Source organism: Ranitomeya variabilis, chromosome 6 (genome assembly GCF_051348905.1).
Source record: "Ranitomeya variabilis isolate aRanVar5 chromosome 6, aRanVar5.hap1, whole genome shotgun sequence".
Lineage (NCBI taxonomy): Eukaryota > Metazoa > Chordata > Amphibia > Anura > Dendrobatidae > Ranitomeya > Ranitomeya variabilis.
In genome coordinates this window covers 99,132,140-99,159,506 of record NC_135237.1, presented here as the reverse complement: position 1 = coordinate 99,159,506, position 27,367 = coordinate 99,132,140, and the positions used below count along the sequence as shown (strand labels likewise).

The 27,367-nt window shown below is 42.8% G+C and overlaps 2 protein-coding genes across 6 annotated transcripts in view; one reads left to right on the top strand and one right to left on the bottom strand.

Moving 5' to 3' along the window:
- SCRN1 (secernin 1) overlaps positions 1–10,486 on the top strand; it is a 76,864-nt gene extending 66,378 nt beyond the window's left edge. The window contains exons 9-10 of the mRNA XM_077268843.1: positions 2,086–3,317; positions 9,691–10,486. The gene's annotated coding sequence lies outside the window, so the exon portion shown is untranslated. The remainder of the gene's footprint in view (positions 1–2,085; positions 3,318–9,690) is intronic.
- Positions 10,487–15,181: 4,695 nt separating this feature from the next.
- The window catches only part of WIPF3 (WAS/WASL interacting protein family member 3), a 56,225-nt gene continuing 44,039 nt past the window's right edge, over positions 15,182–27,367 (bottom strand). For 3 of the 5 annotated variants that reach the window (XM_077268838.1, XM_077268839.1, XM_077268837.1), the window contains 4 exons: positions 25,022–25,780; positions 23,885–24,043; positions 23,143–23,244; positions 16,345–21,359 (listed from right to left, as the gene is read on the bottom strand). In XM_077268838.1, coding sequence (XP_077124953.1) covers positions 21,319–21,359; positions 23,143–23,244; positions 23,885–24,043; positions 25,022–25,780 — 1,061 coding nt within the window. In that variant the 3' untranslated portion in view covers positions 16,345–21,318. Of the gene's footprint in view, positions 21,360–23,142; positions 23,245–23,884; positions 24,044–25,021; positions 25,781–25,896; positions 26,020–27,367 lie in introns of those variants that run through there. The other 2 variants (XM_077268842.1, XM_077268841.1) reach the window with 2 other exon arrangements.

Sequence of the window (27,367 nt, the reverse complement as noted above, 5' to 3'; positions counted from 1 at the left end):
TGGCAAAAATTATGGAATCACCGGCCTTGGAGGATGTTCATTCAGTTGTTTAATTTTGTAGAAAGAAAGCAGATCACAGACATGGCATAAAACTAAAGTCATTTCAAATGGCAACTTTCTGGCTTTAAGAAACACTAAAAGAAATCAAGAACAAAAAATGTGGTAGTCAGTAATGGTTACTTTTTTTAACCAAGCATAGAAGAAAGAAAAAATTGTGGAATCACCCTGTAAATTTTAATTCCCAAAACTAACACCTGCATCAAATTAGATCTGCTCGTTAGTTTGCATCTAAAAAGGAGTGATCACACCTTGGAGAGCTGTTGCACCAAGTGGACTGACATGAATCATGGCTCCAGCAGGAGAGATGTCAATTGAAACAAAGGAGAGGATTATCAAACTCTTAAAAGAGGGTAAATCATCACGCAATGTTGCAAAAGATGTTGGTTGTTCACAGTCAGCTGTGTCTAAAATCTGGACCAAATACAAACAACATGGGAAGGTTGTTAAAGGCAAACATACTGGTAGACCAAAAAAATTCCCAATCAAAATATTAAGTTAAATAACCACACATGTCTGAATATACTGTAGGAAAAAGGTCTCATAAAAACCATATGTAAATGGCTAAGGTATATGGTAATTGTCAAAAGACATGTCACTCAGTAAATGAATAGTATGGCATACACACCACACTCCCTAAAAGCCAGAAGTAAAAAGCCTAAAGTGCTGTTAAGCTGTTATAAAAGCCAGAGGTGGTGCAACAAAATACTAGTGATGTTTTGGAGTGTTTTTTTTGCTTGTTTGTTTTTCATGACTCCATAATTTTTACCCTATGGTTGGTTAAAAAAAGTAACCATTACTGACTACCACATTTTTTGTTCTTGATTTCTTTTAGTGTTTCTTAAAGCCAGAAAGTTGCCATTTGAAATGACTTTAGTTTTGTGCCATGTCTGTGATCTGCTTTTTTTCTACAAAATTAAACAACTGAATGAACATCCTCCAAGGCCGGTGATTCCATAATTTTTGCCAGGGGTTGTATACTGGCATTTCTAAATGTCACTGTTAAAGAAGTTTTCCAGTAAAAACTTTTCCATTTCCATCAGCTTCCAGTAAGTGTTAAAATAATAACTGTACCCCTGCACCAGTCTTCTGTGACTGACTGCAGCAGTGACATCTGCACTTAACAGCCCTTGTTGTCTACATCCACAGAGCCACTTAGCCCAGTAACTGGCTGTATTGGTCCCGTGTGCTTTCATCATTACATCACTTGTAGCCTTTCAGCTATGCCCGATGCAGCAGTGGAGATGCAGTGCTGCTCCCGGACGGAGTAAAATAGCGCCTGACTTTATTATTTTATCGTAGTGAAAGCTGATGGGGAGAGGAAAAATTATTTCTGGAAAACATTTTTTAACTCATTTACCCTGGAGTAAGATGCCCAAAAAAGCTCAAAACTTTTATCAAATTTGTCGTGTCTTGCATCAAAATCTATGTCTGCCATGAGGCATAAATGTGCACTATATTTTACGCCAATTTCTGGAAATAAATCTCTTTTCCTGATGCCGTACCCTAAAGCCTATCCTCAGAAGCAAAAGGATCAAGACAAATGGTGGGCACTACTCCTTGGTACCAGCAACTCGGGGGTGCAGCGCAGCAGATGCTGAATGGCATGGTGGTGCCCTGTAACCAGCTGTCCACAGTAGTCCAAGCACAGAGGTAGAGTCACGGCACTCATCAGATGATAAAAAATCCTTGGCTTAATGATATCCAATGTGCAATGTAGGGATAAAAGCAGAGAGGACAAATAGCACTCGGCCTAAGGATGTTTTGCAGCTTCAGATGCCTTCATTACATAGCCAGTGAGCTCTCTGTACAGGAGAGTATGGTGGGGATGGGCGGGAAATAGATCCGGGGAGGCAGAAGTTTGGGAAGTGCTTTGCCACCTCCATAGCACTTAAGCCTCATTTGCATATGAATTTCAACTTTTTTTTCAGTCGGATTGTATAAGTAAATGTGTGGATGACATTATCTTCCAAAGCACAATATGACCAAATAAATTCTGACAAAATCCCTTCAACTTATTTCTTTTAGAAACCATGGAAGATATATTGCTCCCAAGAAATAAGAGCATGTGGCTATCAAGACCTCTCCATGTGGCTACCTGATGATTTTCTGCGCCCTGTTTAGCTCCGTGTTTCGCCGTGATGTTGTATGTATGTACAGGGCACAGATTCGGCTCCAGAGGCCCTGTGCATGTAGATTACAGAAACGACCATGTTCTAACATACACTAGACCACATTAGACGATCATAGGCGGTAAAGGTGCTGTCATTAGAACATCTACACAGAGGGGCAACTTATATGAGTAGAATATTGTCAGACGTTTGTAGAGTATTAGTATGACCCTAGGCATCCAGAAAGGAATTAGCCCGCGCCATCACCTAGACAATGTTATTGGAAAAAATTTAAAGGGATTCTCCTGCGCCTCTCACCTGCGCCTCTTCAGGTGAGAAACAGTGCTGATTTGACATCTGTCGGCATCCTTCTATATTGTGCATGCGTCTAATTCTAATCACTTGTGCAGGTGCAGGGTACTTGCCCGGCTGCTGACAGATACCACATTAGCACTAATTTTCACTTCCTAATGTAGAAGTGAGTGGTGCTGGATGACCTCCTTAAAGGGGTGGTCCACTACTGGACAATTCCCGCTTTATCAGTTCAGGGCCTCATAAAATATAAAAACAATATATAGCCACCTCCTGCACATGCACTATTCCATTATATCAGGTTTTATTGTTGTGAAGTTCACATATTAATACTAGTTTTTGACATATTAGTGGTTTTGCCATCTCAGAAAGTAATGATAATAAATCACAAGGAGATGCCATCGCTTTATGAACATCGGGGGTCGACCTCTGGGACATAATATTTATGTAGCGCCATATTTCCATCTAAACTTTACCTACACAATGGCGATATCAACCATTGAGTTGTACAGCTCCGACAAAGTGATGGTATAGCGATGTCCTATTGCTTTATGAGATGGGGAACCAATTTAATTTTTGAAAGTCCATACATTTTACATTAATTTGTTATTCTACTCAATAAATATCCAAAATGTATGCTGAATTGATTTTTATTAAGTTTTTGAAAACATAAACAAACATTTATTGGTCACGCGGGACAATTAAAATCTACACACAATAAAACAAGAACATAGATTATGTCCCAGTACAGTTGCAAATCCAATAATTTGTACAAAGGTTGTTGCATGTCTAAACCTGAAAAATAAGAAAAGAAGAGGGGAAGACAATGGAAGTTAAGTGTCATGTCCCACGACTTGAGAAATCATTTAATGTTTGCATTGTTTGTGTTCCATCCTTTCTTTCTAGGCAGAAGTTTGCCTTTCCCTTTATTTTGTCCCAACTCTCTCACTGTAGTCCTGTGATGTATGTTTGTTCACGCCCTTATTCTCCATTTTGTCATCATCACCATATCTGTATGCATCTTCTACATGTCCTCTGTTGAATATTCCTTTTTACCTGCTACTTTCATCATAATACAAGAATTTCGGTTAAAGCAATCCTCTTTTCCTGGAGTCTTCTTACATGAGAACGTGGCTGAGTTAAGCTATCTGATAAATCGGTATGAACGTGAGTACAGGTCAATACGGAAGCGCCCAAAAGAATAGGTCTATCCAGGCACCACTGCGTTCTACATACCCATGAGTCAGAATAGTAAAAAGGAATATCCTGCCTTCAGAGACAGTAACTCAAGGTCTGTGCTGAACCTCAGTGGAAAAGGACATTTCCCAGATACACAGTAACCCAGTTCCCAGCCAGACCCCAGCGTGCATAGAAGCACACACTGCAGATAAACAGTGAGAAGTATAACCCTCATCATCCACTCTTCCTGCCTGCAAGCAAATCATGTCTGAAGCAAGGAATACAATGTCCCTACCAGACTTACAGACACAGGAAAGAGACCTAGATCCCCATCCACCAGCTAGTGAAAGGGGAAAACGTACAGTTAAACCTACATGGAAAGTCATGGAGAATTTAGAGACTGAAAAAGGTGTTGTATATCGTGATGTGTCTTCACTATGGGAGAAAGTGCTGAGTCACATAGACACTGTATCAAGGCCTGCTTCTCATGAGTTACCACTAGAGGGAGTCCTAGAACAATTATGCACAGCATACCAAAGGTATATGGAGAAGACTGACCAATACATTACTCTCCTGAAAAAACTGAATCTGCCAGAGACTTTAAAAGAATTGCAAAGTTTCCAGCAACTTAATTCTGAAAGGGACTACACCGTACGCGACATTAAGACAAAGATAGAGGCTAAAATTGCACGGACACCAGATGCATCATCTCGCTCATCCAAATCGTCTAAGCACTCAAAACGCTCATCTAGGTCAAGTTCATCAAAATATTCCACTCTCAGCCAGCAGCTTATAAGGGCACGTGCTAAGGCAGAAACGTCTAAGATACAAGCAGCCTTTGCGCAAAGGAGAGCAGATATGGACGCAGCCACAGCACAAAAGAGAGCAGAAATGGATGCAGCACAAAAGAGAGCAGAAATGGATGCAGCACAAAGGAGAGCAGACATGGATGCGGATGCAGCACGCAAGGAAGCTCTGGAGAAGGAATGTGAGCACGCAACAGCCATGGCGGAGTTAAGGATCCTGGAGCGAGCTATCAGTGGGAGTCAAAGAGACAGCATCAGTTTGTGTGAAGTGGAGGCAGAGGACCCTATTGAACGCACAAGAGACTACGTGCTAAGCCAAAATGGCGAACCGCAGATCATCACTAACACTCCTGATGGCGTTCATGCTTCTCCAGGGCACCAGGATGCCTATCCACTTACAGAACCCTACACTCAAGGTCAGTACAATGCTCCCGAACTTGAACTTCCTTCGTATTCCGGTATGCGCCAAGACCCTGCATCTCATCAAACTCCACAGGCTATTATCTACACGCAACCCAATATACCGGCAGGTCATTATACTCTCGACAACCGCATAGTGCCAGCTCCGCATGTAGCAGAGACTATACCCACCAAACCGGTTGCTGGACTAAATGCATATGCCACTCCATACTTACCCACGTTTCAAGGCCAAGACGTCTCCACTCCTATGTACAACACCGCTCAGCCCACATTCGTGCATCCTAAGTCAGAAAGAACAGACATGTCTGACTTCGCAAGGTACATGATTCGCCGCGAACTTACTAAAACCGGTCTCACAAGGTTTGACGACTAACCTGAAAATTACAGAGGTTGGAAAAATGCCTTTAGAACCGTAACTAGTGACCTCGGCATCACTGCTGCCGAAGAGCTGGACCTGCTAATCAGATGGCTAGGACCACAATCCACAGAGCGTGTCAAGAGACTCAGGTCTGTACATATCAGTAATCCAATGGCTGGTCTCATGGCTGCATGGGAAAGACTAGAGAAAAACTTTGGCAGTCCAGAAGCCATAGAGGATGCACTGTTCAAGCGTCTACAGAGTTTTCCAAAGATAGCAAGCAAGGACAGTTCAAAGTTCCTAGAGCTCAGTGACTTGCTGTTAGAGCTCCAGCTGGCCAAGGCAGACACCCACCTACCTGGCCTCAGCTACCTGGACACTGCTCGTGGAGTAAATCCCATTATCTCCAAGCTACCGTACAACGTGCAAGAAAGGTGGACTACACTAGGGTCAAAATACAAGAAAGACCATCAAGTGTCATTTCCTCCATTCTCCTACTTCTGTGAGTTTATAAAAGACGTGGCAGAGCGCAAGAACGACCCAAGCTTTTCTTACCAAGAATCCAGTGGCCCAGCTTCACCTCCTTCTAAATACGTCAGCGCACGCTCGAACGACAGAAACCGCAGAGGTCCAGTGTCAGTGAAGAAGACGGATATTCTTCCCTTACCAACACCAGCCCCAGACAAGAGTAACAAAGGTGAAAAGATAGAGAACCCAAATCGTGAATGTCCCATCCACAAGAAGCCACATCCCTTAAAAAAGTGCATCGGCTTCAGGAAGAAACCGCTCCAGGAACGCAAGGAGCTTCTAAAGAGGTTCGGGGTATGCTACAGATGTTGTGCTTCTACTGAACACCTTGCTAAAGACTGTAAAACTACAATTAAGTGCATGGAGTGTGACAGTGAGGACCACGTACAAGCACTCCACCCATTCCGTCCTGACTCTACACTTACTCCTTCCCCCACCACGAGCCATGGCGGGGAGGACGCAGCTCAAACTGCAAGCCATACCACAATATCTTCTTCATGCACAGAAGTCTGCGGAGAAGACCTCTGGGACAAGTCCTGTGCGAAGATTTGCCTGGTGAACGTATATCCCAACGGTCACCCAGAGAAAGCCGTGAAGGTGTACGTCCTTCTGGATGATCAGAGCAACCGATCACTTGCAAGGTCAGAACTCTTTGATATGTTTAACTTAAAGGGAAATGCCTACCCTTACACCTTAGGTACCTGCAGTGGTGTTACAGAGGTTTATGGGAGAAGGGCCAGTGGTCTTACAGCGACATCTCTCGAGAACACCGTCGAGATACCGTTACCTACACTGGTCGAGTGCAACCAGATTCCATCCAATCGAGAAGAGATCCCAACGCCAGAGGCTGCTCTTCATCACCAACATCTCAAGGGGATAGCAAACAAGATACCAGCCCTCAACAACAGTGCAGATATCCTGATTCTGCTAGGCAGAGACATCCTCCGGCTGCACAAGGTGCGTCAGCAAATTAATGGACCACACGATGCACCATTTGCCCAACGCTTAGATCTAGGCTGGGTAATCATAGGCAATGTTTGCATACACAAGATGAAGAGACCTAACAACATCTCCTCTTACAAGACACACATTTTGTCAAATGGTCGCAGCACCCATTTCCAACCATGCCCACATCACTACTGGGTGAAAGAGAAAGTGAGCAACACCAAGTGGCAACAGGAATCCTTCAACAACATGAACACACTCCAGTCCTGGGAAGAAAACCTCGGGTCATCAGTGTTCGATTCCACAAGTAATGACAACAAGTTGGCACCCACAAGGGAAGATAAAGAATTTATAAAGGTTATGGATAAAGAATTTGTTCAAGACGACTCCAACAGTTGGGTAGCTCCTTTACCCTTTCGTTTCCCAAGAGTGAGGTTGCCGAACAACCTGCAGCAAGCAACTGCAAGGTTCTCATCCTTAAAGCGTACCCTAAAGAGGAAACCAGAGATGGAGAAGCATTTCATTGACTTTATGCAGAACATCTTTGACAGAAATCATGCTGAACCTGCGCCACCACTGAGGGAGGGAGAAGAATGTTGGTATCTTCCATCCTTTGGTGTCTATCACCCTCGCAAGCCTAATCAGATCAGAGTGGTGTTTGACTCCAGTGCTCAGTTTGAAGGCCTCTCTCTCAATAACCTGCTCCTAACTGGGCCCAACCTGAACAACAGCCTCCTTGGAGTATTGATCCGCTTCAGACAAGAACCTGTTGCCATAATGGCCGACATTCAGCAGATGTTTCATTGCTTCATTGTGAAAGAAGACAACAGAAACTATCTTAGGTTCCTATGGCACAAGGACAACAACGTCAACAATCAGGTCATAGACTACCGGATGAAGGTCCATGTCTTCGGCAACAGTCCCTCACCTGCTGTGGCGATCTATGGACTGAGACGGACAGCCCAGGAAGGTGAGAGAGAGTACGGTTCCGATGCTCGGCAATTTGTAGAGAAGAACTTCTACGTGGACGATGGGCTCAAGTCCTTGCCCACAAGCGAAGATGCAATTGACCTACTCTCCAGAACACAGGAAATGCTATCCACATCAAACCTCAGACTCCACAAGATTATCTCTAACAGTCAAGAGGTAATGAACGCGTTTCCATCTGAGGACCATGCCACAAACCTAAAGGACCTCAACTTGGGTTCCGATGTTCCTCCAACACAGCGCAGCCTTGGTCTACTGTGGGATATCAAACGGGACACCTTCACTTTCCAAGTGTCACCCTATGACAAACCCTTTACCAAACGAGGAGTCCTATCTGTCATAAATAGCATCTATGATCCTCTCGGGTTCGTAGCACCCATCACTATTCAAGGCAAGATACTGTTAAGACAGCTTACGGCCGAGAACACGGATTGGGACACCCCGCTCCCAACTCAGAAACAGCAAAGGTGGGAGGCGTGGAAGAAGTCTCTGAAGTTCTTAGAGCAACTCCAAGTCCCACGTTGTTATTCTCCAAGATCACCTTTGACTGCAATCAGAAGAGAAGTTCATATTTTCTCTGACGCATCTACAGAAGCCATAGCCGCAGTAGCTTATCTGATGACCTTAGGAGCTAACAAGGTACACTGTGGTTTCATCCTGGGTAAAGCCAAGTTAACTCCAAAGCCTGCACACTCTGTACCCAGACTCGAGCTTTGCGCTGCGGTATTGGCAGTAGAAATTGCTGAAGTTGTACAAGACGTAATGAACGCGTTTCCATCTGAGGACCACGCCACAAACCTAAAGGACCTCAACTTGGGTTCTGATGTTTCTCCAGCCACACTTCTCACACAGAAGATTGGAGCTGCTACAGTTCCGCCTGGGAACTTCGATAATAAGGACATTTACAGACGTCAGTGGAGGCAAGTACAACACCTGGCTAACGTGTTTTGGCATCGATGGAAGACCAAATATTTACACTTGCTTCAAAACCGTCACAAATGGCAGACGCCCAGACCCAATCTCCAAGAAGGAGACCTTGTTCTCTTAAAGGATACAGAGGCTCATCGTAATGACTGGCCAATGGGACTTATCACCAAGGTCCTACCCAGTGAGGACGGAAAGACTCGTAAGATAGAAGTTAAGGTGACAAAAGGGGGCTCTACCCGAACCTTCTTCCGCCCGGTCACTGAACTCGTGTTGCTTCTACGAAAGGAGGACATCACATGAACTGAACATGCTACTGGACGTTGTTCACGGCGGGGAGCATTCCTCCTCATTCCTCAGTTTATTGAATGTTGACATTTTCCATTGGATTGAACCCTTAACATTCCCATTGGATTCTGGGTTGGTGGAAGAGTTTGCATGTTTGCGGCTTCCTCAATCTGAAGATGGGTTTTATATACTTGAACTTATCTTTCGGTGTGATCTACGGGTCAACAACAACGAGTTGGACTTAAAAATCTTTTATGTTTATTATTGCATGCATGTTTTCTTCCTCTTGTTTTTTCAGGTTCGAACGACTTCGAAAAATTACGGACATCGTGAAATCCAAGGATTTCAGACGGGGAGTGTCATGTCCCACGACTTGAGAAATCATTTAATGTTTGCATTGTTTGTGTTCCATCCTTTCTTTCTAGGCAGAAGTTTGCCTTTCCCTTTATTTTGTCCCAACTCTCTCACTGTAGTCCTGTGATGTATGTTTGTTCACGCCCTTATTCTCCATTTTGTCATCATCACCATATCTGTATGCATCTTCTACATGTCCTCTGTTGAATATTCCTTTTTACCTGCTACTTTCATCATAATACAAGAATTTCGGTTAAAGCAATCCTCTTTTCCTGGAGTCTTCTTACATGAGAACGTGGCTGAGTTAAGCTATCTGATAAATCGGTATGAACGTGAGTACAGGTCAATACGGAAGCGCCCAAAAGAATAGGTCTATCCAGGCACCACTGCGTTCTACATATCCATGAGTCAGAATATTAAGAAAGAGGAAAAGAGAGAAAGAAGGCAGAATGGAAGAAGAAGGGAAGAAGAAGAAAAAAAAGGGGTCGGGGCCACAATAGCACACATAAAATCTTATCGTATAGGGGTATTCCGATCTTCAAGATCCTATCCCGATATGTAATAGGTGTAATAATATTATTAATATTAGCAGATACCATCAATTAGAAATGTATAGTTTTTCTGATTCACTATGTCTCTTTCCTCATGTGCAGGAACTGCAGGACCTGCACATGAGGAAAGAGAGATGGCGAAATCAGAAAACCTATACTACATTTCTAATTGGAGGTATTTGCTAATATTAATATTATTTTTTTTTCTTTTTCATATTATTATTACACCTATTACATATTGGGTTAGAATCTTGGAGTTGGGAATACCTCTTTAAGAATATGAAAATTATCAGAATCTTTAAATTTCTTCCACGGATGATCATAATCACCAGGGGTTCTCAGCCTATAGCTTTTCCATCCAATAGAGAAATGACAATGGGATAAGTTTCCTGGCAGCCATAAGACGGTTTCTCAAAATGTTTTTGCTAAGCCTTGAAAGGGATTGCAAAGCGCAATAGGGTCTTATCCAAGTAATAGTTGGTGAGTAATGGTAAATTGCTCACCTGATACGGCTGTGAGTGTGTGACACCACCACTATTATTGCACAATTGTCAGCTTCTGCATCATCCATGGATGTGTGAAGGATATACTACAAGTACAGGTGGCTGATCTGAGGAAGGAGTCAGTTTGACTTTGAAACACGTTGACAATAAACCACGATTCTTCAAAACACGTCTTCAGATCTTTTTTGGAATCAGCAGCGCATATGAAATCCACATCTTCTTTTATGGTATATTTTTCTAAGCCTTAATAGATCCTGGGAAAATGGAAAGTAGGGCAATTTTGGGAGTTTTTGGCACTGTCTAAGAGAGATTCTAACCTGAAAATCTGTACTCCAAAAAGGCTGAATTCTAGGGCAATGCCACCAAATGTGAGATGTTGTCCCTCTGTCCCGCTGTTCCACAGCGCCAACGCCAACACATCTCAGATACATTGTTGAAAATTAAGTGCAATCTTGAGGGGCAAAGATACTATTTAAATGTCATTTTTACGTTTTTGTAGAGGTCCACAGTCACATTGAGTACTATATCCCTGGAAGTAAGAGGTTTGTGAATGTGTTGTGTCATTATCTTACTCATTATGTAAGTGTAGGTTTTTTCTTTCGGGGCCATGTGGTCTGGTCTGTTGCCTTTTCATGGGTCTGGATCTGTACGTTTTAAACACTTAATTTCTTTTACATAGTGCTTAGTACAATCCTAGTATTACCGTATTTTCCGGCATATAAGACGACTGGGCGTATAAGACGACCCCCCAACTTTTCCAGTTAAAATATAAAATCTTCTTAAAAGTCAGGCGTCTTCTTATACACCGTATGTCATCTTATAGGGCCGGTGAATATGTGCCTTTTGGCGTGGGGAGTGGTCCCGATGACTAAGACAGGGGGCGTCTCACATTAAAGTGTGAGTGGAGTATATCCCCCTATTACCTCAATGCGGCAGCGTGGGGGTCTCTGTGCTGGGAGCGGCAGCTCCTCTTCGTGCCGTGGGTGCTCTGTGCCGTGGGTGCTCTGTGCTGTGGGGCGGCGGCGCATCTTCTTGCAGCGTCGGGGCTTCTCCGGCATCTCCTCCAGGCCCGGAGGCAGTCTGGCAGCCCCATTGCTGTGATGCGGTGGCCTCCGGGAAAATGGCCGCTGCTCAGATTCAGATCTCGTCTCCCGATATCTCGGGAGACGAGATCTGAATCTGAGCAGCGGCCATTTTCCCAGAGGCTGCGATGCGGTGGCCTCCGGGAAAATGGCCGCTGAGGGCGGCGCATGCTCAGATTCAGATCTCGTCTCCTGAGACCTCGGGAGACGAGATCTGAATCTGAGCAGCGGCCATTTTCCCAGAGGCCACCGCATCAAAGCAATGGGGCTGGCGGTGCCTCCGGGCCTGGAGGAGATGCCGGAGAAGCCCCGACGCTGCAAGAAGATGCGTCGCCGCCGCCGCCCCACAGCACCCACGGCACGAAGATGCGCCGCCGCCCCACAGCACAGAGCACCCACGGCACGAAGAGGAGCTGCCGCTCCCAGCACAGAGACCCCCACGCTGCCGCAATGAGGTAATAGGGGGATATACTCCACTCACACTTTACTGTGAGACGCCCCCTGTCTTAGTTATCGGGACCACTCCCCCCCCACCCACCATATGCACATTTTATCTGTACCCGGCGTATAAGACGACCCCCGACTATTAAGAAGATTTTGAGGGGTTAAAAAGTCGTCTTATACGCCGGAAAATACGGTACTTGGTCCATAAATTATGGTGATTGTTGATATTATAGACAAGTATCAAAGACAGTCTTTATAGAAACTTTCTTTTTCAACATGTCTGCTGTTGGAAGATGGAAATATTCCTTCTAAATACAGATGCTTACAATCAGCCTTCACATGTGAGAGTCTGCTACATCTACCCGCTCTGGACTGTAAACCACCTGCACTCTGGATCCCACATTACAGCTAAGCTGAACCATGATGGTAAATATCAGAACTGGATATTTGCTTCTGCTGCTGCATGGTTATGGGGCTCTCCAATTCAGCAACAGTAAGCGGAGATGTGGAAAATGTTGAATTAAAGTACAAATACCCTAATTCATTAAGAACAGTGTTTTTCATGTTGGTCCTGAATGAGACATGTGCTGGAAACAGATGATCTTGATTCATTAAGAAACGCATGCCTCTTAAAATAAATCTGGCACATCTGAAAAGTGGTGTACTTTTTTGTCTGCACCTTGTCACAAATCTTACTCTACTTGGGGACTGGAGTAAGATTTGTGGTGTAAGGAACACTGCCACTTGTCATAAATTTGACGAGTGGTGGTTGACTTGTCAACGTTCTGCACACTTTGTCGGAGCTGAGCAAAAATGGTGTGAGACTGCCAAAAGTTGCAAAATTTTAGTGCAGCCTCTCGTTGCATCAACATTTTTTAAACTTTTAAAAGCTTGTTACACCAGAACTCTAGTGTAAAACCGTTGATGAATCGGGGCCTAAGTATATTAGGAAGCTGCACATATACAGTGCGTACGGAAAGTATTCAGGCCCCTTTAAATTTTTCACTTTTTGTTTCATGCAGCCATTTGGTAAATTCAAAAAAGTTTATTTTTTCACTTTAATATACACTCTGCACCACATCTTGACTGAAAAAAAAACAAATGTAGACATTTTTGCAAATTTATTAAAAAAGAAAAACTGAAATATCACATGGTCATCAGTATTCAGACCCTTTGCTCAGTATTGAGTAGAAGCACCCTTTTGAACTAGTACAGCCATGAGTCTTCTTGGGAATGATGCAACAAGATTTTTCACACCTGGGATTTGGGGATCCTCTGCCATTCTTCCTTGCAGATCCTCTTCAGTTTCGTCAGGTTGGATGGTGAACGTTGGTGAACAGCCATTTTCAGGTCTCTCCAGAGATGCTCCATTGGGTTTAGGTCAGGGCTCAGGCTGGGGCAGTCAAGAATGGTCACAGAGTTGTTCTGAAACCACTCCTTTGTTATTTTAGTTGTGTGCTTAGGGTCATTGTCTTATTGGACGTGAACCTTCAGCCAAGTCTGAGGTCCAGAGCACTCTGGAAAAGGTTTTCATTCAGGATATCTCAATACTTGGCCGCATTCATGCTTCCTTCAATGACAACCAGTCGTCCTGTCCCTGCAGCTGGAAAACACCCCCCCCCCAGCATGATGCACTATGTTTCACTGTTGGGATTGTATTGGGCAGGTGATGAGCAGTGCCTGGTTTTCTCCACACATGCCGCTTAGAATTATCACCAAAAAGGTCTATCTTTGTCTCATCAGACCAGAGAATCTCATTTCTCATAGTCTGGGAGTCCTTCATGTATTTTTAGCAAACTCTGTGCAGGCTTTCATATGTCTTGCACTGAGGAGAGGCTTCCGTCAAGCCACTATGCCATAAAGGCACAACTGGTGGAGGGCTGCAGTGATAGTTGACTTTGTGGAACTTTCTCCTATCTCCCTATTGCATCTCTGGAGCTCAGCCACAGTGGTCTTGGGGTTCTTCTTTACCTCTCATCAAGGCTCTTCTCCCACGATTGCTTAGTTTGGCTGGACGACCAGGTCTAGGAAACTTCTTCAATTTAAGGATTATGGAGGCCACTGTGCTCTTAGAAACCTTGAGTACTGCAGAAATTCTATTGTAACCTTGGCCAGATCTGTGCCTTGCCACAATTCTGTCTCTGAGCTCCTTGGCCAGTTCCTTTGACCTCATGATTCTCATTTGGTCTGACATGCACTGTGAGCTGTGAGGTCTTATATAGACAGGTGTGTGCCTTTACAAATCAAGTCCTATCAGTTTAATTAAACGCAGCTGGACTCCAATGTAGGAGTAGAACCATCTCAAGGAGGATCACAAGGAAATGGACAGCATGTGACTTAAATATGAGTGTCTGAGCAAAGGGTCTGAATACTTAGGACCATGTGATATTTCAGTTTTTCTTTTTTAATACATATGCAAAAAATTCTACATTTCTTTTTTTGTTCAGTCAAGATGGCATGCAGAGTGTATTACTGAGAAAAAAATGAACTTTTTTGAATTTACCAAATGGCTGCAATGAAGCAAAGAGTGAAAAAGTTAAAGGGGTATGAATACTTTCCGTATCCACTGTAAAGCAGCTTAGCAGTCATGCTTCCATACTTTGAATTGACTTCAGCTTCCAAGAAGAAGTTTTGATTGTTCAACACCTAAGTGATCAGAGTAGGCAAGATTATCAGATAGTATTATACTTTTCATGCTAAAATAATATAATCTGCATACAGCATCGTTAAATATTTTAGTATATTTTTTCTCCTGAATTGTGTATTAGACTGTTGGTTATTTAATAAAGTCTTAATCACATCATTTAAAAATTCTCCACAACTGCATCTGGTTCTTCCATGTGGAGTCTGGACACTGACATTTCCAAACAACTCTCTTGGATGATGATGCTGGTTGGAAACTTTGGCCACTTGAAAGTGACCTTACAGGCATAAAAAGTTTAAAGGGCTTCTTTACCATCCACATATTGATCATCTAGCCTAAACTAAACAGTATCCCAGCTCTGTATTCTGCTTACCTCCGGCCGAAGCTGCAAATTGCTGATAGGTGGGGGGTGTTGGACCTTCACGAACTCTACCCCAAACGATAAGCCATCAGTGTATAAGTAGTGGACAACAACTTTTATCTGAACATGAATACAATAATTTATGGTCTGTTTAGGAATAAATTACTAATCTAGTGGCTACATCAATGATAAATACTAAAAAGCAAAAAATAATATCTCCCCCCATAGAGCCTTCATGTCTTATTTCTGTCAGCTATATATCCTTCGAGTCATTTGATCAGCAAATGAGGGATTAATGTGTAAATGATACAGCACATTCACGGTGCCTTGTACGGAAGTGTTAGAATTTATTATTAAAAAATTATAGTTACATACAGATTTATGACAATGGAAATTGAGATTTTTAGAAAACAATTTACAAAACTATACACAATGGAGTAACCAAGTTCCAGGTTTTATCAGTTTACCTGATAAGTGTATTATTGTGTTTATTCATCAGATATTATCGAAGACAAAAATTTACTTTTTAACAAATAGTTGGATGATACAAGATTTCTTCTGGTAAAAAATTAAGTGGACAGTAACTAAAAAAAGATCTATCATTGCTTCCAACCATGGTTGTTAAATGATCGCCTATGGGCTAGATACAAGCGAGAGGCTGGCAAGATCTCCTGTTTAGGTAGAACGATGTGAAGGTGAAAACTATTTTAGTGCCAACATTGTTACAGTCACACGATGAATGTTTTGGTTGTTCATCGAGTGAATGCCTGCATGTTTTACACAAGTTCCTGAAGATCCACACAAGCCAAATTGGTGAAATCTCCTCGATTATTGGCTCTTCACAGTGGTCATCTCACATTCTAGAAGACAAACAATAAAACAAGGCTGGGTGTCCCAGAGTTTCTCCTATTCGCACTTCAATGTTTAGATTCCCATGAAGCTTCATTCCCCTTTGCCAGTCTCTGGACCAGGGATCCCAAATCTATGGCTCGGTAGCCTTATGTGGCTCACAAACCCATGATATGTGGCTCGTGGCTGTCTTCCAGCTTGGTGCATTAGCACTACGTTTAGCAAGCAGCTATGAAGAGCAAATAGCATAAGAAATCCGGCACTCAAAGGTAAGTTAAGTATGTTGAAAAAAGTTGATTTTTAATGTGGTCCGCAGTGTGCATGTTTCTATGAAAACCGACCTTTATCAAACATACATATGTAGGGAAGACTACCTAAGAAAAGATAAAAGAGGCTGTGCTTGGGGAAACGCAACTACACCGCTGAGAGGTAAAGCACTGAGCAACGCAGTCACGTCTCCCTAAGCGCAGCCTTTCCTGTACCTTTTCTCAAATGGTCTATCCTACATGTGTACGCTTGATAAAGGTTTTCACCGAAACATTACACTGTTCTGTGGACCACATTGTTAAAATTGACTTTTTTTCACCATACCTACGAGTGCTGGATTTCTTTTGCTATTTGGTTTAGGGTCCTATCCGAGCGCCTACTGTGACCAAGGAGTGCTGGACTTCTTCTTTATACCACAGCTATGAAGAGTAGCTTTCCATATAGTGACTTTTGTGAGTAGCCCTCAAATGATAGCAGATCTGGATAAGCATATTTTGGTATTGGTGAGATAAATTAAGTAAATACTGAGCCAGAGATATGATGATGTCGCCAGATAGAGAAGGTGATTGAGGCTGCATGTAATAATGTGATGGGAGTGCTTGATGCGAGAGTACCTAATGGGGGTAAGGGGGGGACCCCTGGATGAAAGTATACTGCCTCAGTGTTATTCCTGCGAGGAAGCTTTACCTGTCATTATACTGATAATTGGGGTTCTGGGTGTTACTAATATGGGGGGGTGGTGCGAGCTGGATGTCACTACTTGGGTGGACTCTGCATGTGGCTTGCAACCCTCTCTCCGAGCTCTCAAAGAGGAAAAATAGGTGTCATCTTGTTTTTCCCTTATATCTTTGTTCAGAATAGAAAGGGAAATATGTGGCTGTCGGACATCTGTGACTTCAGTTAATTTCACTTAAGAGCATAAGGATCAGACATGTTAAAATTCCACATGCCTGATCCCTCTTTCCCCCGAGATTTGTCATCGGTGAAGTGTTGGGACAACACCATAAGCACCAAATGGTTGGCCATTCCTGGCAAAATCGGAGGACTTAGCCAACATACATCTGCTACCTTGAAGGAAATCTGTCACTATTATTATGCTGTCCTGTATGAGCAGAGCATTACATAGGGACAGAGACCCTAATTCCAGCGCTATATTCCTTACTTTTATTCTTGCCGGTCATTTCCATGACGTCTCCAGTTATCTGCCACCATGCTGACGTCCTTCTATGTGCTCATACAGCCAGTGTCCATGAGATGTGGCTTCTCTGCCCCACCCGCCACTGATTAATAATTACCTCCTTATGTATAGTCTAGGGAGAAAGTTGTCAATCATGTATTGTAGGATTTTAGAGAAAAAAAATTTGACATGACAGAAAATGTATTTAATGCTATGCTTGCATTATGTTTTCAGTCATTGCTTGATGAATATGTTGGGAAAACCTTTAGGGTTACCTAAAACAGTATAAATATTGTACTGTGTATGTATGTATGAAATAGCAGAGCCCACTATTCCTGCAGATCTGTTGGGTGCATTGAGCCCTATGGATGGATGCCCCCTGACATACACACTAAGGGTCCCTATTCATCATTGCATTTCCGCCAGTTTATTGGCGTGAATAACTCTCAATTAGGCCGGTTTCACACGTCCTGATATTTCCGGTACCGGAGATATCCGTGTCCGTTTGTCCCATCCGTGTAGCATCCATGTGCTGTCCGTGTATCTGTCTCCATGTACTGAAATAATGTGTTTCAATTTTAACCCTATGGCATCCGTGTGCAGTACGTGTTTACACTGACCCATTGACTTGTATGGGTCTGTGTGATCAGTGCTGTTGCTCAAAAACGGACTGGTCAGCGTGTTTTGCACACGGACACGCGGTCTGTGAAAACACGCTGACATGTGCATAGACCCATTCATTTGAATGGGTCTACATGTGTCAGTGTCTCCGGTACGTGAGAAAACTCTCACTACATGTACTGGAGACACTGACGTGTGAATCCGGCCTTAGTGACTTTTTGATCTGCCACAAATTCATCAATCGATTTGTGTCTTTTTTCCAAGTTGTCTTTTGTGATTTGGTTAGTTTTCTGATTTTTATGTCAGTGTGGCTTTTCCAGATGATTTAGACAGATACATGAAATGCAACTTTTTACATTAAAAAAGTCATAAAATTTAACGCAACTCTTCTCCAGTCCCTTTGGAGTGATTTTATGTATACCAAGTATTTTGGCGCATTTGTTTTTGACATTTTGCGAAACATGCCACTTTTCCAGTTAAAAGGTTGCAAAACAAACCAGTTAAAGACAGGGAAAAAAAAGACAATTTTGGGGTTTTCTGCAAAATTCATGAATCGCGTGTGCCATTTTAATGAATTTGACACAAAAAAAGTCAGAGAAAACCACAAATTAAAAAAGAAAAGTGACTTAAAAAAATGCAAATGATGAATCGGACCCCAAGTGTGGATCCATAACATAAAGTGAACAGGGCTCAAGCTGATTGATGTCAACGTAAATATGGAACCCATATTAATTACATCATCAGATATCAATTACTAGGAAATCAAGGGGATCAAACCGATGAATTTTGCTACAATTATAATAATATTTAGCTGATAAATATGATTATAGACACAAATCTACAGCAATAAATAACAAACATTATTTTTGTGGGAAAAATATTATGTAACCATAATAATGGGGTTTTCCAAAATAATAATTGCGGTTCAGCTCCATTTACTTGAAATGAGATGACCTGCAATACCTGACACAACCATGCACAGTCATGGCACTGTTTCTATATTTATAATATAGGGAAGGTAGGCAGAGATCTTTGACTCTACTTTTTAGAGGCAGAGCTAAAAATGGGTTTAAACTTTTATCTATTTGATAAATTTTGAGTTACGCTTTGCTACTTGATCCTAATATTTGCTATATTGTACATTTTGTATATATGTATAAGTTCTCCCTGGATATAACAGAGTATGGGCTCGTGCAGACGACTGTAAAAGTCAGACGAGTGCGATCCATTGTTTTGACAGATACCACTCACCCCCATGTTTATTCTATGGAGCCATGCACATGTCACATTTTTTTGCTCGGACTGAGTGGTCCGAGGAAAAAAAATTGCAGCATGCAAGAGTTGCATCTCATCGGATCACACTTGGCCACTCATATCTGTAGAAATAAATCAGACTACACTCGGATGACATCTTAGTGCGGCCCAATTTTCACAGACAGAATGGAGAAGGTGGAGAATTTTTTTATTATCCACCTCCCAAAAAAAAATCAGATCCCACACTGATCAAACTCTTATAAAAGTTTTATCAAAGTGTGGTTAGCTCTTGGATAAGAGAAAAACGATCTTGAGACCCTAGCATAACAGAGGTATAATACAGGAAGGTCAGCAAACGCAGGATATCCACTCACATTACATGGGGCAGCTCAGCTCTTTTTCCTTCTCAAGGAGCAAGAATGTGATAATAATACATAAAAGACAAATGCCGCGATTAGTCAAGCGGAGCATCTTTCACTCCGGACTTGCCAAGGGAGCGTAGTGGAGTGCAAGGCTCCCGAGTCATTAAGAGGCGCATGCCTTTCAATGAATAAGTTGAGGCGTTAAGTGGCGTACGCATCGCCATAATCTTACTTAGGCCGGAGTCATACTAGAGCGTAATACGGATGAGTGCTATGCGATAAAAAAATCAGACCAATGTTACTCTATTGGCCAGCTCCCATCATCCGTTGTTTTCTCGTCCGCATTATATGTGCAAGGGAAATCTGAGCATGCTGCGATTTGCACTGTATATCCGCCAAGAAACTCGCCAATGAAAGTCTATGGGTGCGAGAAAAACTCGCACACCACACGGACCATCAGTGTGACTTGCGAGAAATACGCACCGGTGTCCTTTAGAAAAGCCGGCAATTCAGTGCGGTGTACAGTAAAATCACACTGACAGGTTAGAATAGAATAGATAAAATAAATGTCTACACATAGTATAGGTACATTTACCTATATGTCACTTAGGCTGCACAGACTCCCTGCCTGACGCGGTGAACGTGACAGCGTGGGAAAATGTTCCGAAACTTTCCCACGCTAATGAGTTCATGTCCGGGGAGGCTGCGTAGGCAGCTTTTCCTCCATGGTTTACAGCCCGGCCGGTAGCATTAGTACTGCACCACTTACAGATGCGCCTTTTCTGGGGTGGCTGGGGGCAGATGTTTTTAGCCAGGGGACGGCCAATAACCATGGACCCTCTCCTGGCTATTAATATCTGCCCTCAGTCACTGGCTTTCCCACTCTGGCGGAGAAAATTGCACGGGAGCCCACGCCAGTTTTTTCCGTGAATTAATCCTTTAATTTAACACAGCTCCAAAATTTTACTCACACACACACGACTAACATTATTAGTGAGGGACATATAAAAAACTAACGGAAATGGTTTACTGTATGTAAACCATGTCTTATATCCTGTAGGGTTCTGTAATGATTTTACAGATGCCGACAATTGAATTATCGGCTATTCTGCTGCCTAGCTCTGTATGAAATATAAAGTTATATATATGTGTGTCACTGACATATACATATAGATATACTGTATATATAGACTGTATATATGTTTTCACGAATATTTGAGCCCATGGATCCATTATATGTCCATTTTGCAAGCCGGCGAGAAAATCTCACCATACGGATGCTTACATGAGAGAAAATCTCATCCTCGCATTGCACACGGATGACATACGGATCACTGTTCAGGGAACATTTACAGTATGCGATTCTGGTCCATGTAAAATGGACCGATTTTTTATACGTTGTGTGGGACTCCGGCCTTAAGTCGGGGACTGAAGAAAGAGTTGTGATGTAGTAAACGCTGCTGCTCATCATGAATTTGATAAGCGGGTGTTGCCACACTTTGCGGCGGATCTGGGCAAAACTTAGCGTCAAAAATCCCTAAATTTCTGGTGTAATTCCATGTTGTGCAAAAACTTTGTGACTTTAAAAACCAATTTATACTAAAAGCTTTGAGTCTGGCCCAAAGCGTTCCCAGTGAAACCATTAACAAGGCACTCGTCTCGCATCAACCCTCGCTGCCCAGATAAAGCTCTAGAATAAGTGGCATCCATATGACATATATGATATAGGCAGCGTCACAGTGATGTTGATGCCCCGTTCAAAGGGTCTGGCGGATACATTTTCATCCAGTCTATGCAGATTTCTTCATCGTAGCTTTCAAAAATACATAAATATTGTCTACTCTGTGCTTTATGTCCATTTATAGCATTTATTTTCAGGAAAGCTTCAATCTTCAGTAAGTCCTTTTTGTGCTTCAGTTGTAATGAAAATTTTCTCATCTCATCTGTGGAAACTGGAGCTTCGGTGCGGAGGGTGCTAACAAGATATAAAATGTAGCATTAACACTTAAAGGGATTGTATGAGAAACGCAAGACATGCCATATACAGTAAAGGATTGGATTATAGAAGATGAATCACTTGCATGAATCAGCGCTGATATCGCCTGATTCTCTGTTGTATTGAAGCACATCACTAATCCTCTCCTCTTCTGAAGCCGCTCGCTACACTTCAGGGTGTAGGACGCAGTGGTCGCTGTCGGGAGGCAATGATGAAAGGGGGGACCCCTGTACGGTGACCCCCTTACAGTCAGTGTGCACGCACAGCACCGCGGTTAGGGGTCAGGTAGTGCCTGCTCTGACCAAGCGAGCGCAGAGTCGGTACTGCTCAGTATGCAAAGGGACAGTGAGGGTACGTGCACACGTATTCTTGAGGTCTGCGGATTTTTCAGCAGCAGATTTGTGAAAACTGCAGGTAAAAGGTGCTGCGTTTTACCTGCGGAATTACCGCAGAATTACCGCGGTTTTTGTGCGGAAACCACTGCGGTTTTACACCTGCGGTTTTCTATTATGGAGCAGGTGTAAAACCACTGCGGATTCTGCACAAAGAATTGACATGCTGAAGAATGTAAACCGCTGCGTTTCCGCGCGTTTTTTTCCGCACCATGTGCACTGCGGATTGCGTTTCCCATAGGTTTACATTGTACTGTAAACGCATGGGAAACTGCAGCGGACCCGCATAAAACAAGTTTTAAAAGTAATTACAGCAATGAAGTATATACTGCAAATATGATTTGTTTAGGAGCTAACTGTTTAATTAGCTTAATTTGCATTTAGAGGGAGAATAAACCCTTTAAGGGCTCGCTCACACCAGTAAATACACTGGATGAGGGCTATGCGAATTCTATCTACATTTCAGAATCTGTCAATGAAAAAACCGCAGCACACTACAAAGTGAAAACGGATGCCACTCACCCATTCAAGTCTATAGATGCGTGGGAAACATCGAGCTGCACTCAGATGACATCCAAATGCAGTCTGATTTCTCTGATTTCACAGAATGGAGAAGATGGAGAAATATTGTTCTCCATCTTCTCCTCACAGCGTGCTACATTTCTCAAATGAGAGAATCTACGGCCATCTTACTGTAGCCTGAAACTATTAAAAAACATTTAAAGAGGCTAGGATGACCTGACAGGTTCCCTCTAAAATATATGGCAGCACGGTGGCGCAGTGGTTAGCACAGCAGCCTTGCAGTGCTGGAGTCCTGGGTTCACACCCCACCAAGGGCAACATCTGCAAAGAGTTTGTATGTTTTTCCAGTGTTTGCGTGGGTTTCCTCCGGGTTCTCCGGTTTCCTCCCACATTCCAAAGACATACTGATAGGAAACCTAGATTGTGAGCCCCAACGGGGACAGCGAGGATAAAGTGTGCAACCTGTAAAGCACTGCGGAATATGTTAGCGCTATATAAAGATTATTATTATTATTTATTATATGGTGACCAAACAACAGCAAGGCAGCATCACAATGTTGCACTATTTGTTTCGGTAAAATAATGGACATTAATCTGGTCTGAGGCAGTTAATTCCATTTCTTACATTCCTAAAACGGAACTTGGAAACTGAATTCAACAACAAAGGTGTGAACAGGGTCTTGTAAGGAGGATGCAATAAGCTTCAATATAGATACAAAACGCAAGACACATGAAGTTTCGTTTTCACGACCCCCAAGCTAGAATTCGGATGTACACTGGGTTCATAAGCAGAAGTACATAAATAATTGCCTCTATCCTTCAATGTATATTTGCAGTGAAGGACGTACCGTAATTGCATTTGCTGGGGTACACCTTTTCAAATGGTTCATACACTTCTGGTGGAGGCAAGTCTTCTACTGGATGAAAGGGGAATTTAGATTCAAAGTCTTCTGCAAAAAAATAGAAGAACAGTCAGGTATTGCAGAAAATTGGCTTTTAATATTAATCATTACTGACCTAACTATGAGTGTAGTATTATCAGAGCACTGCTCTTGTCTATGTGTCTGGCCACTGAAATATAGCAGATCTGCAGTGCCAGGCACAGATACACAGCACTATGGCAGTGAATGGTCCCTTCTTTATCTTAGGTAGTAGACCCCATCGATCCAAAGGGTAGACCATCAATGTCAAATTCCGGAGAAGTTTCTCAAGCTGTGGGGAGCTCACATGGCATGCTACTCTTCTAGCTCAACCGTGTCCATGCCCCAATAAAACATCTCCTCGCCAATAACATTGTCTATTTTGGCCTGATTGTTTTTTTTAAGTAACCAAGACTAATCTGGGTCCACAAAACAGTTTTGTGGCTGCCATGAATATTTTATACATATGAAGAGTAAAGGCCTAATTTACCAAACTGTCTAGTAGGAAAATTTGGTTGTTGACCATAACAGCCATTCACAGCTCAGCTTTCATTTTGTAAAATGCATAGGGAAAATGTAAACTGCGTTTTGATTGGTTGTTATGGGCAAAAAGGACACATTTTCTGTTAGCGAATTTTGACAAATTAGGCCTTAAATGTGAAAACATTACCTAATGAGTGCACATTTCTTGGACTAGGAGGGCGATATCCCGGCTGTGCTGAGCTTCGGTTTGGAGCTTGCTGATTACCCGGCTGCCTGCTAGAAAGCTCTGTAGATGGTGATCGTGCAGGAGGCGGTGGTGGAGGAGCCAATCGGCCTCCATTGTTCCCTGAGTGAAAAAAAAGTTAATCGGCGTTAAGATTGTTGGTTTTTAATTTAAATAATTTTCATTGTAAGGGTATGTGTCCACGTTCAGTATTACATCTGGATTAGCTGCGGATTAAACGCTGCGTACAACTGCAGCGTTCAACCCGCAGCGTCCAGATGTTACAGCATAGTGGAGGGGATTTTATGAAATCCCGTCTCCACTATGCGTGCGAAGACGCATCCGGCAGCCCTGCGTTAATGGACATGCGGCGCATCTCTTTAGACCGCAGCATGTCTGTTTAGCTTGCAGCGACGCTCCGTCGCCGCAAGGTAAATCACAGGGTCCTTATGTATGTGTGTATCTATGAGCACATCCGGATCACCGCACGTACATAGGGGGCGGTGCTTTGGGCGGAGCGGGTTTTCCGCTCCGTCCAAAGCGCCGTGATTACAGACCGTGGACACTTACCCTTAGGATTCTTAATTGATATTTTTTAAAGGGGTTGTCCAGACTTGGGGTTCATAGGAACAGTATAACTACTCTGGAGCTGTAATGTGAACCCACTAGTTAAGGGGTTTTCCAGGTTTTGGGCTTAAGTCTTGTGAATCCTCACAGTGCGTGCTGTCAGAATTTTCTGGTACCAGCAGCAGAGGGGCGTGTGATCGCAAGTATGTGATTTGCATACATGCAGTCATGTGCCAACTAGACAACTGAACTGAGCGAGACCTAGACATGTCTAGTCAGAATGTTGTCAGAAGTCCTGCACTCATGGGCAAAAAATAAACATCACATTTTGCAAACTTAATGCAATTATAAAAGAATAAATGGCACAGTCTCCTGCAGAGAAGACTTAAGACATTGCGGATTCACAAAATATAGTGGAGTAAACACATGATAAAGCATCATTTATAATTGAGGGATATTTATAAAAAAGGAATAATGACTGTGATAGCCGATGTATTAAATCAACCAAAGCTTGTCATACAAATAAAATCTTACCAGCAGGTTTGTTAGGCCTTCCATATACAGGTACTGGTGGAACCGCAGGTCGTCCAGAAGGCCCCTTTTGTGGTCGTGGTGGAACATTAGTGCATTCATTACCAAATACAGGTGGAGGTGGCAATGGCTCAGATAATCTGCGCTTGGTAGACATTGACATTGGATGAAGGGGAGGAGGTGGTGGAGGAGGAGGAAGATCCCTTATATCAGGTGGTGGTGGGATGAAGTCTTCTAACCGGGATGGCACAGATGGTAAAGGAGGGGGTGGAAGTCCTGAATGATCCCTGCCATCTGGTACTGAAGGGGAAGGGCTTCTCCTACCAGGATAGCCTGGTGGTAATGTAGGTGGAGGATAAGGAGGAAGTGGTGGTGGTGGAGTAGATGGAAAAAACTGGGATTGAGGTCTTTGAAGTTTAGACTTGTCTTGAGAATTCACTGGCGATGGTGGACCATTTGATCCTCCAGTTGGTTTTGCAGGTCTCTCTTTAAAAGTAGAGGGAATAGGTGAAGATGGCATCAGCTGAGGTTTGCTGCTTGATGGTGGTATTGGAGGAGGCACTTGTGGTATTGGAGGAGGTGCTTGTGGTATTGGAGGAGGCACTGGTGATAAACGGCCAAGGATAGTTGGACGTGGTGGAGGAGGTCTAGCTGCCACTGTGTGTGGAATAGGCTTGGGGTGATCAGTTTTAGGAGGTACTTGATCTGGTAGTTTAGGAACACTTCCTTTCATTCCCGGAAGCTGTAAAGCGCTTTTGTTACCTGAAAGTACAATATCAACAGTGTAAAAAATCTGAGCTATTCTAAAGGTGTATTCCCATCTCCAAGATCCCATCCCAATATGTAGTAGGTGTAATAATAATAATATTAGCAAATACCTCCAATTAGAAATGTACTAGAGTTTTTCTGATTAGCTATGTATCTTTCCTCATGTGCAGGCATTGCAGGACCTTAGGTATCCATGGGTATGACGACTGATATAGTGACAGTTAGTTAGCCAGTTGCTAATGGTCATACCCATGGATACCTACAGTGCTGCAATGCCTGCACATGAGGAAAAACACATAGTGAATCAGAAAAACTATCCTACATTTCTAATTGGAGGTATTTGCTATTATTATTATTACACCTACTACATATTGGGATAGGACCTTGGAGATGGGAATACCCCTATAAGGTCCATTTACATGGACTTAAAGGTTATACAACGATTGTTGGCACATTTTACCGATTGGCGGTCATGTACATGCCTGTTTACACAAGTAGACAAAATTAAACGATATGCACCAAGCAATCTAAACTAGATCCCTCAATCTGCATAGGCTGCCATAGTTCTCGGAAGTGCAATATTTACACAGAATGAGGCACCATTGTAGTGTAAATGCAGCTTAAATTTCAGGCTGCAATTCCCTTTCTTTTTTTGCACACAGATCCCAAGAACCTGCAACCTGCTCCTAATTGACTTTTCTAGTCTGGATGTGTCCCTCCTAATAAGATATGCTTGATGTAAGGTCTGTGTTTCCAAGATGCTGCAAACTAGCTATCGTAAGTGCAGCTTCATTACTGTATTGATTTTTGCTTCTATGTCCCATAAGGGATTCCTTATACTAAAAAGCAATAATGCTGAGCACTGCTATATGATTCCCTCTCCCTTCTTTGGCAAAGTCAAGTACCGGTACTCTCCTGATAGCCTGCGAGATACCACTGCAGACTTCCTATCTACACCGTGTTCCAAATTATTATGCAAATTGGATTTAAGTGTCATAAAGATTTAATTGTTTTGTTTTTCAAATAAACTCATGGATGATATTGTGTCTCAGGGCTCAATGGATCACTGAAATCAATCTTAATCACATGGGATAATTAGTTTTTCAGGTGATTCTAATTAAAGTAAAACTACTTAAAAATGATGTTCCACATTATTAAGCAGGCCACAGTTTTTAAGTAACATGGGAAAGAAAAAGGATCTCTCTGCTGCCAAAAAGTATCAAATAGTGCAATTCCTTGGTCAAGGAATGAAAACATTAGATATTTTCCGAAAACTTAAGCGTGAACATCGTACTGTTAAGAGATTTGTGGCTCAATTTGAGCACAGACGTGTTCGTGCTGATAAAGGCATAATGAGGAAGGTTTCTGCCAGGCAAGTTCATCGGATTAAGAGAGCAGCTGCTAAAAAGCCATTACAAACTAGCAAACAGATATTTGAAGCTGCTGGTGCCTCTGGAGTCCCTCGAACCTCAAGGTGTAGGATCCTTCAAAGTCTTGCTTTGATTCATAAACTCACTATTCGCCCACCCCTAAACAGTGTTCACAAAGCAGAAACAGTTGCTGTGGGCCCAGACATACATG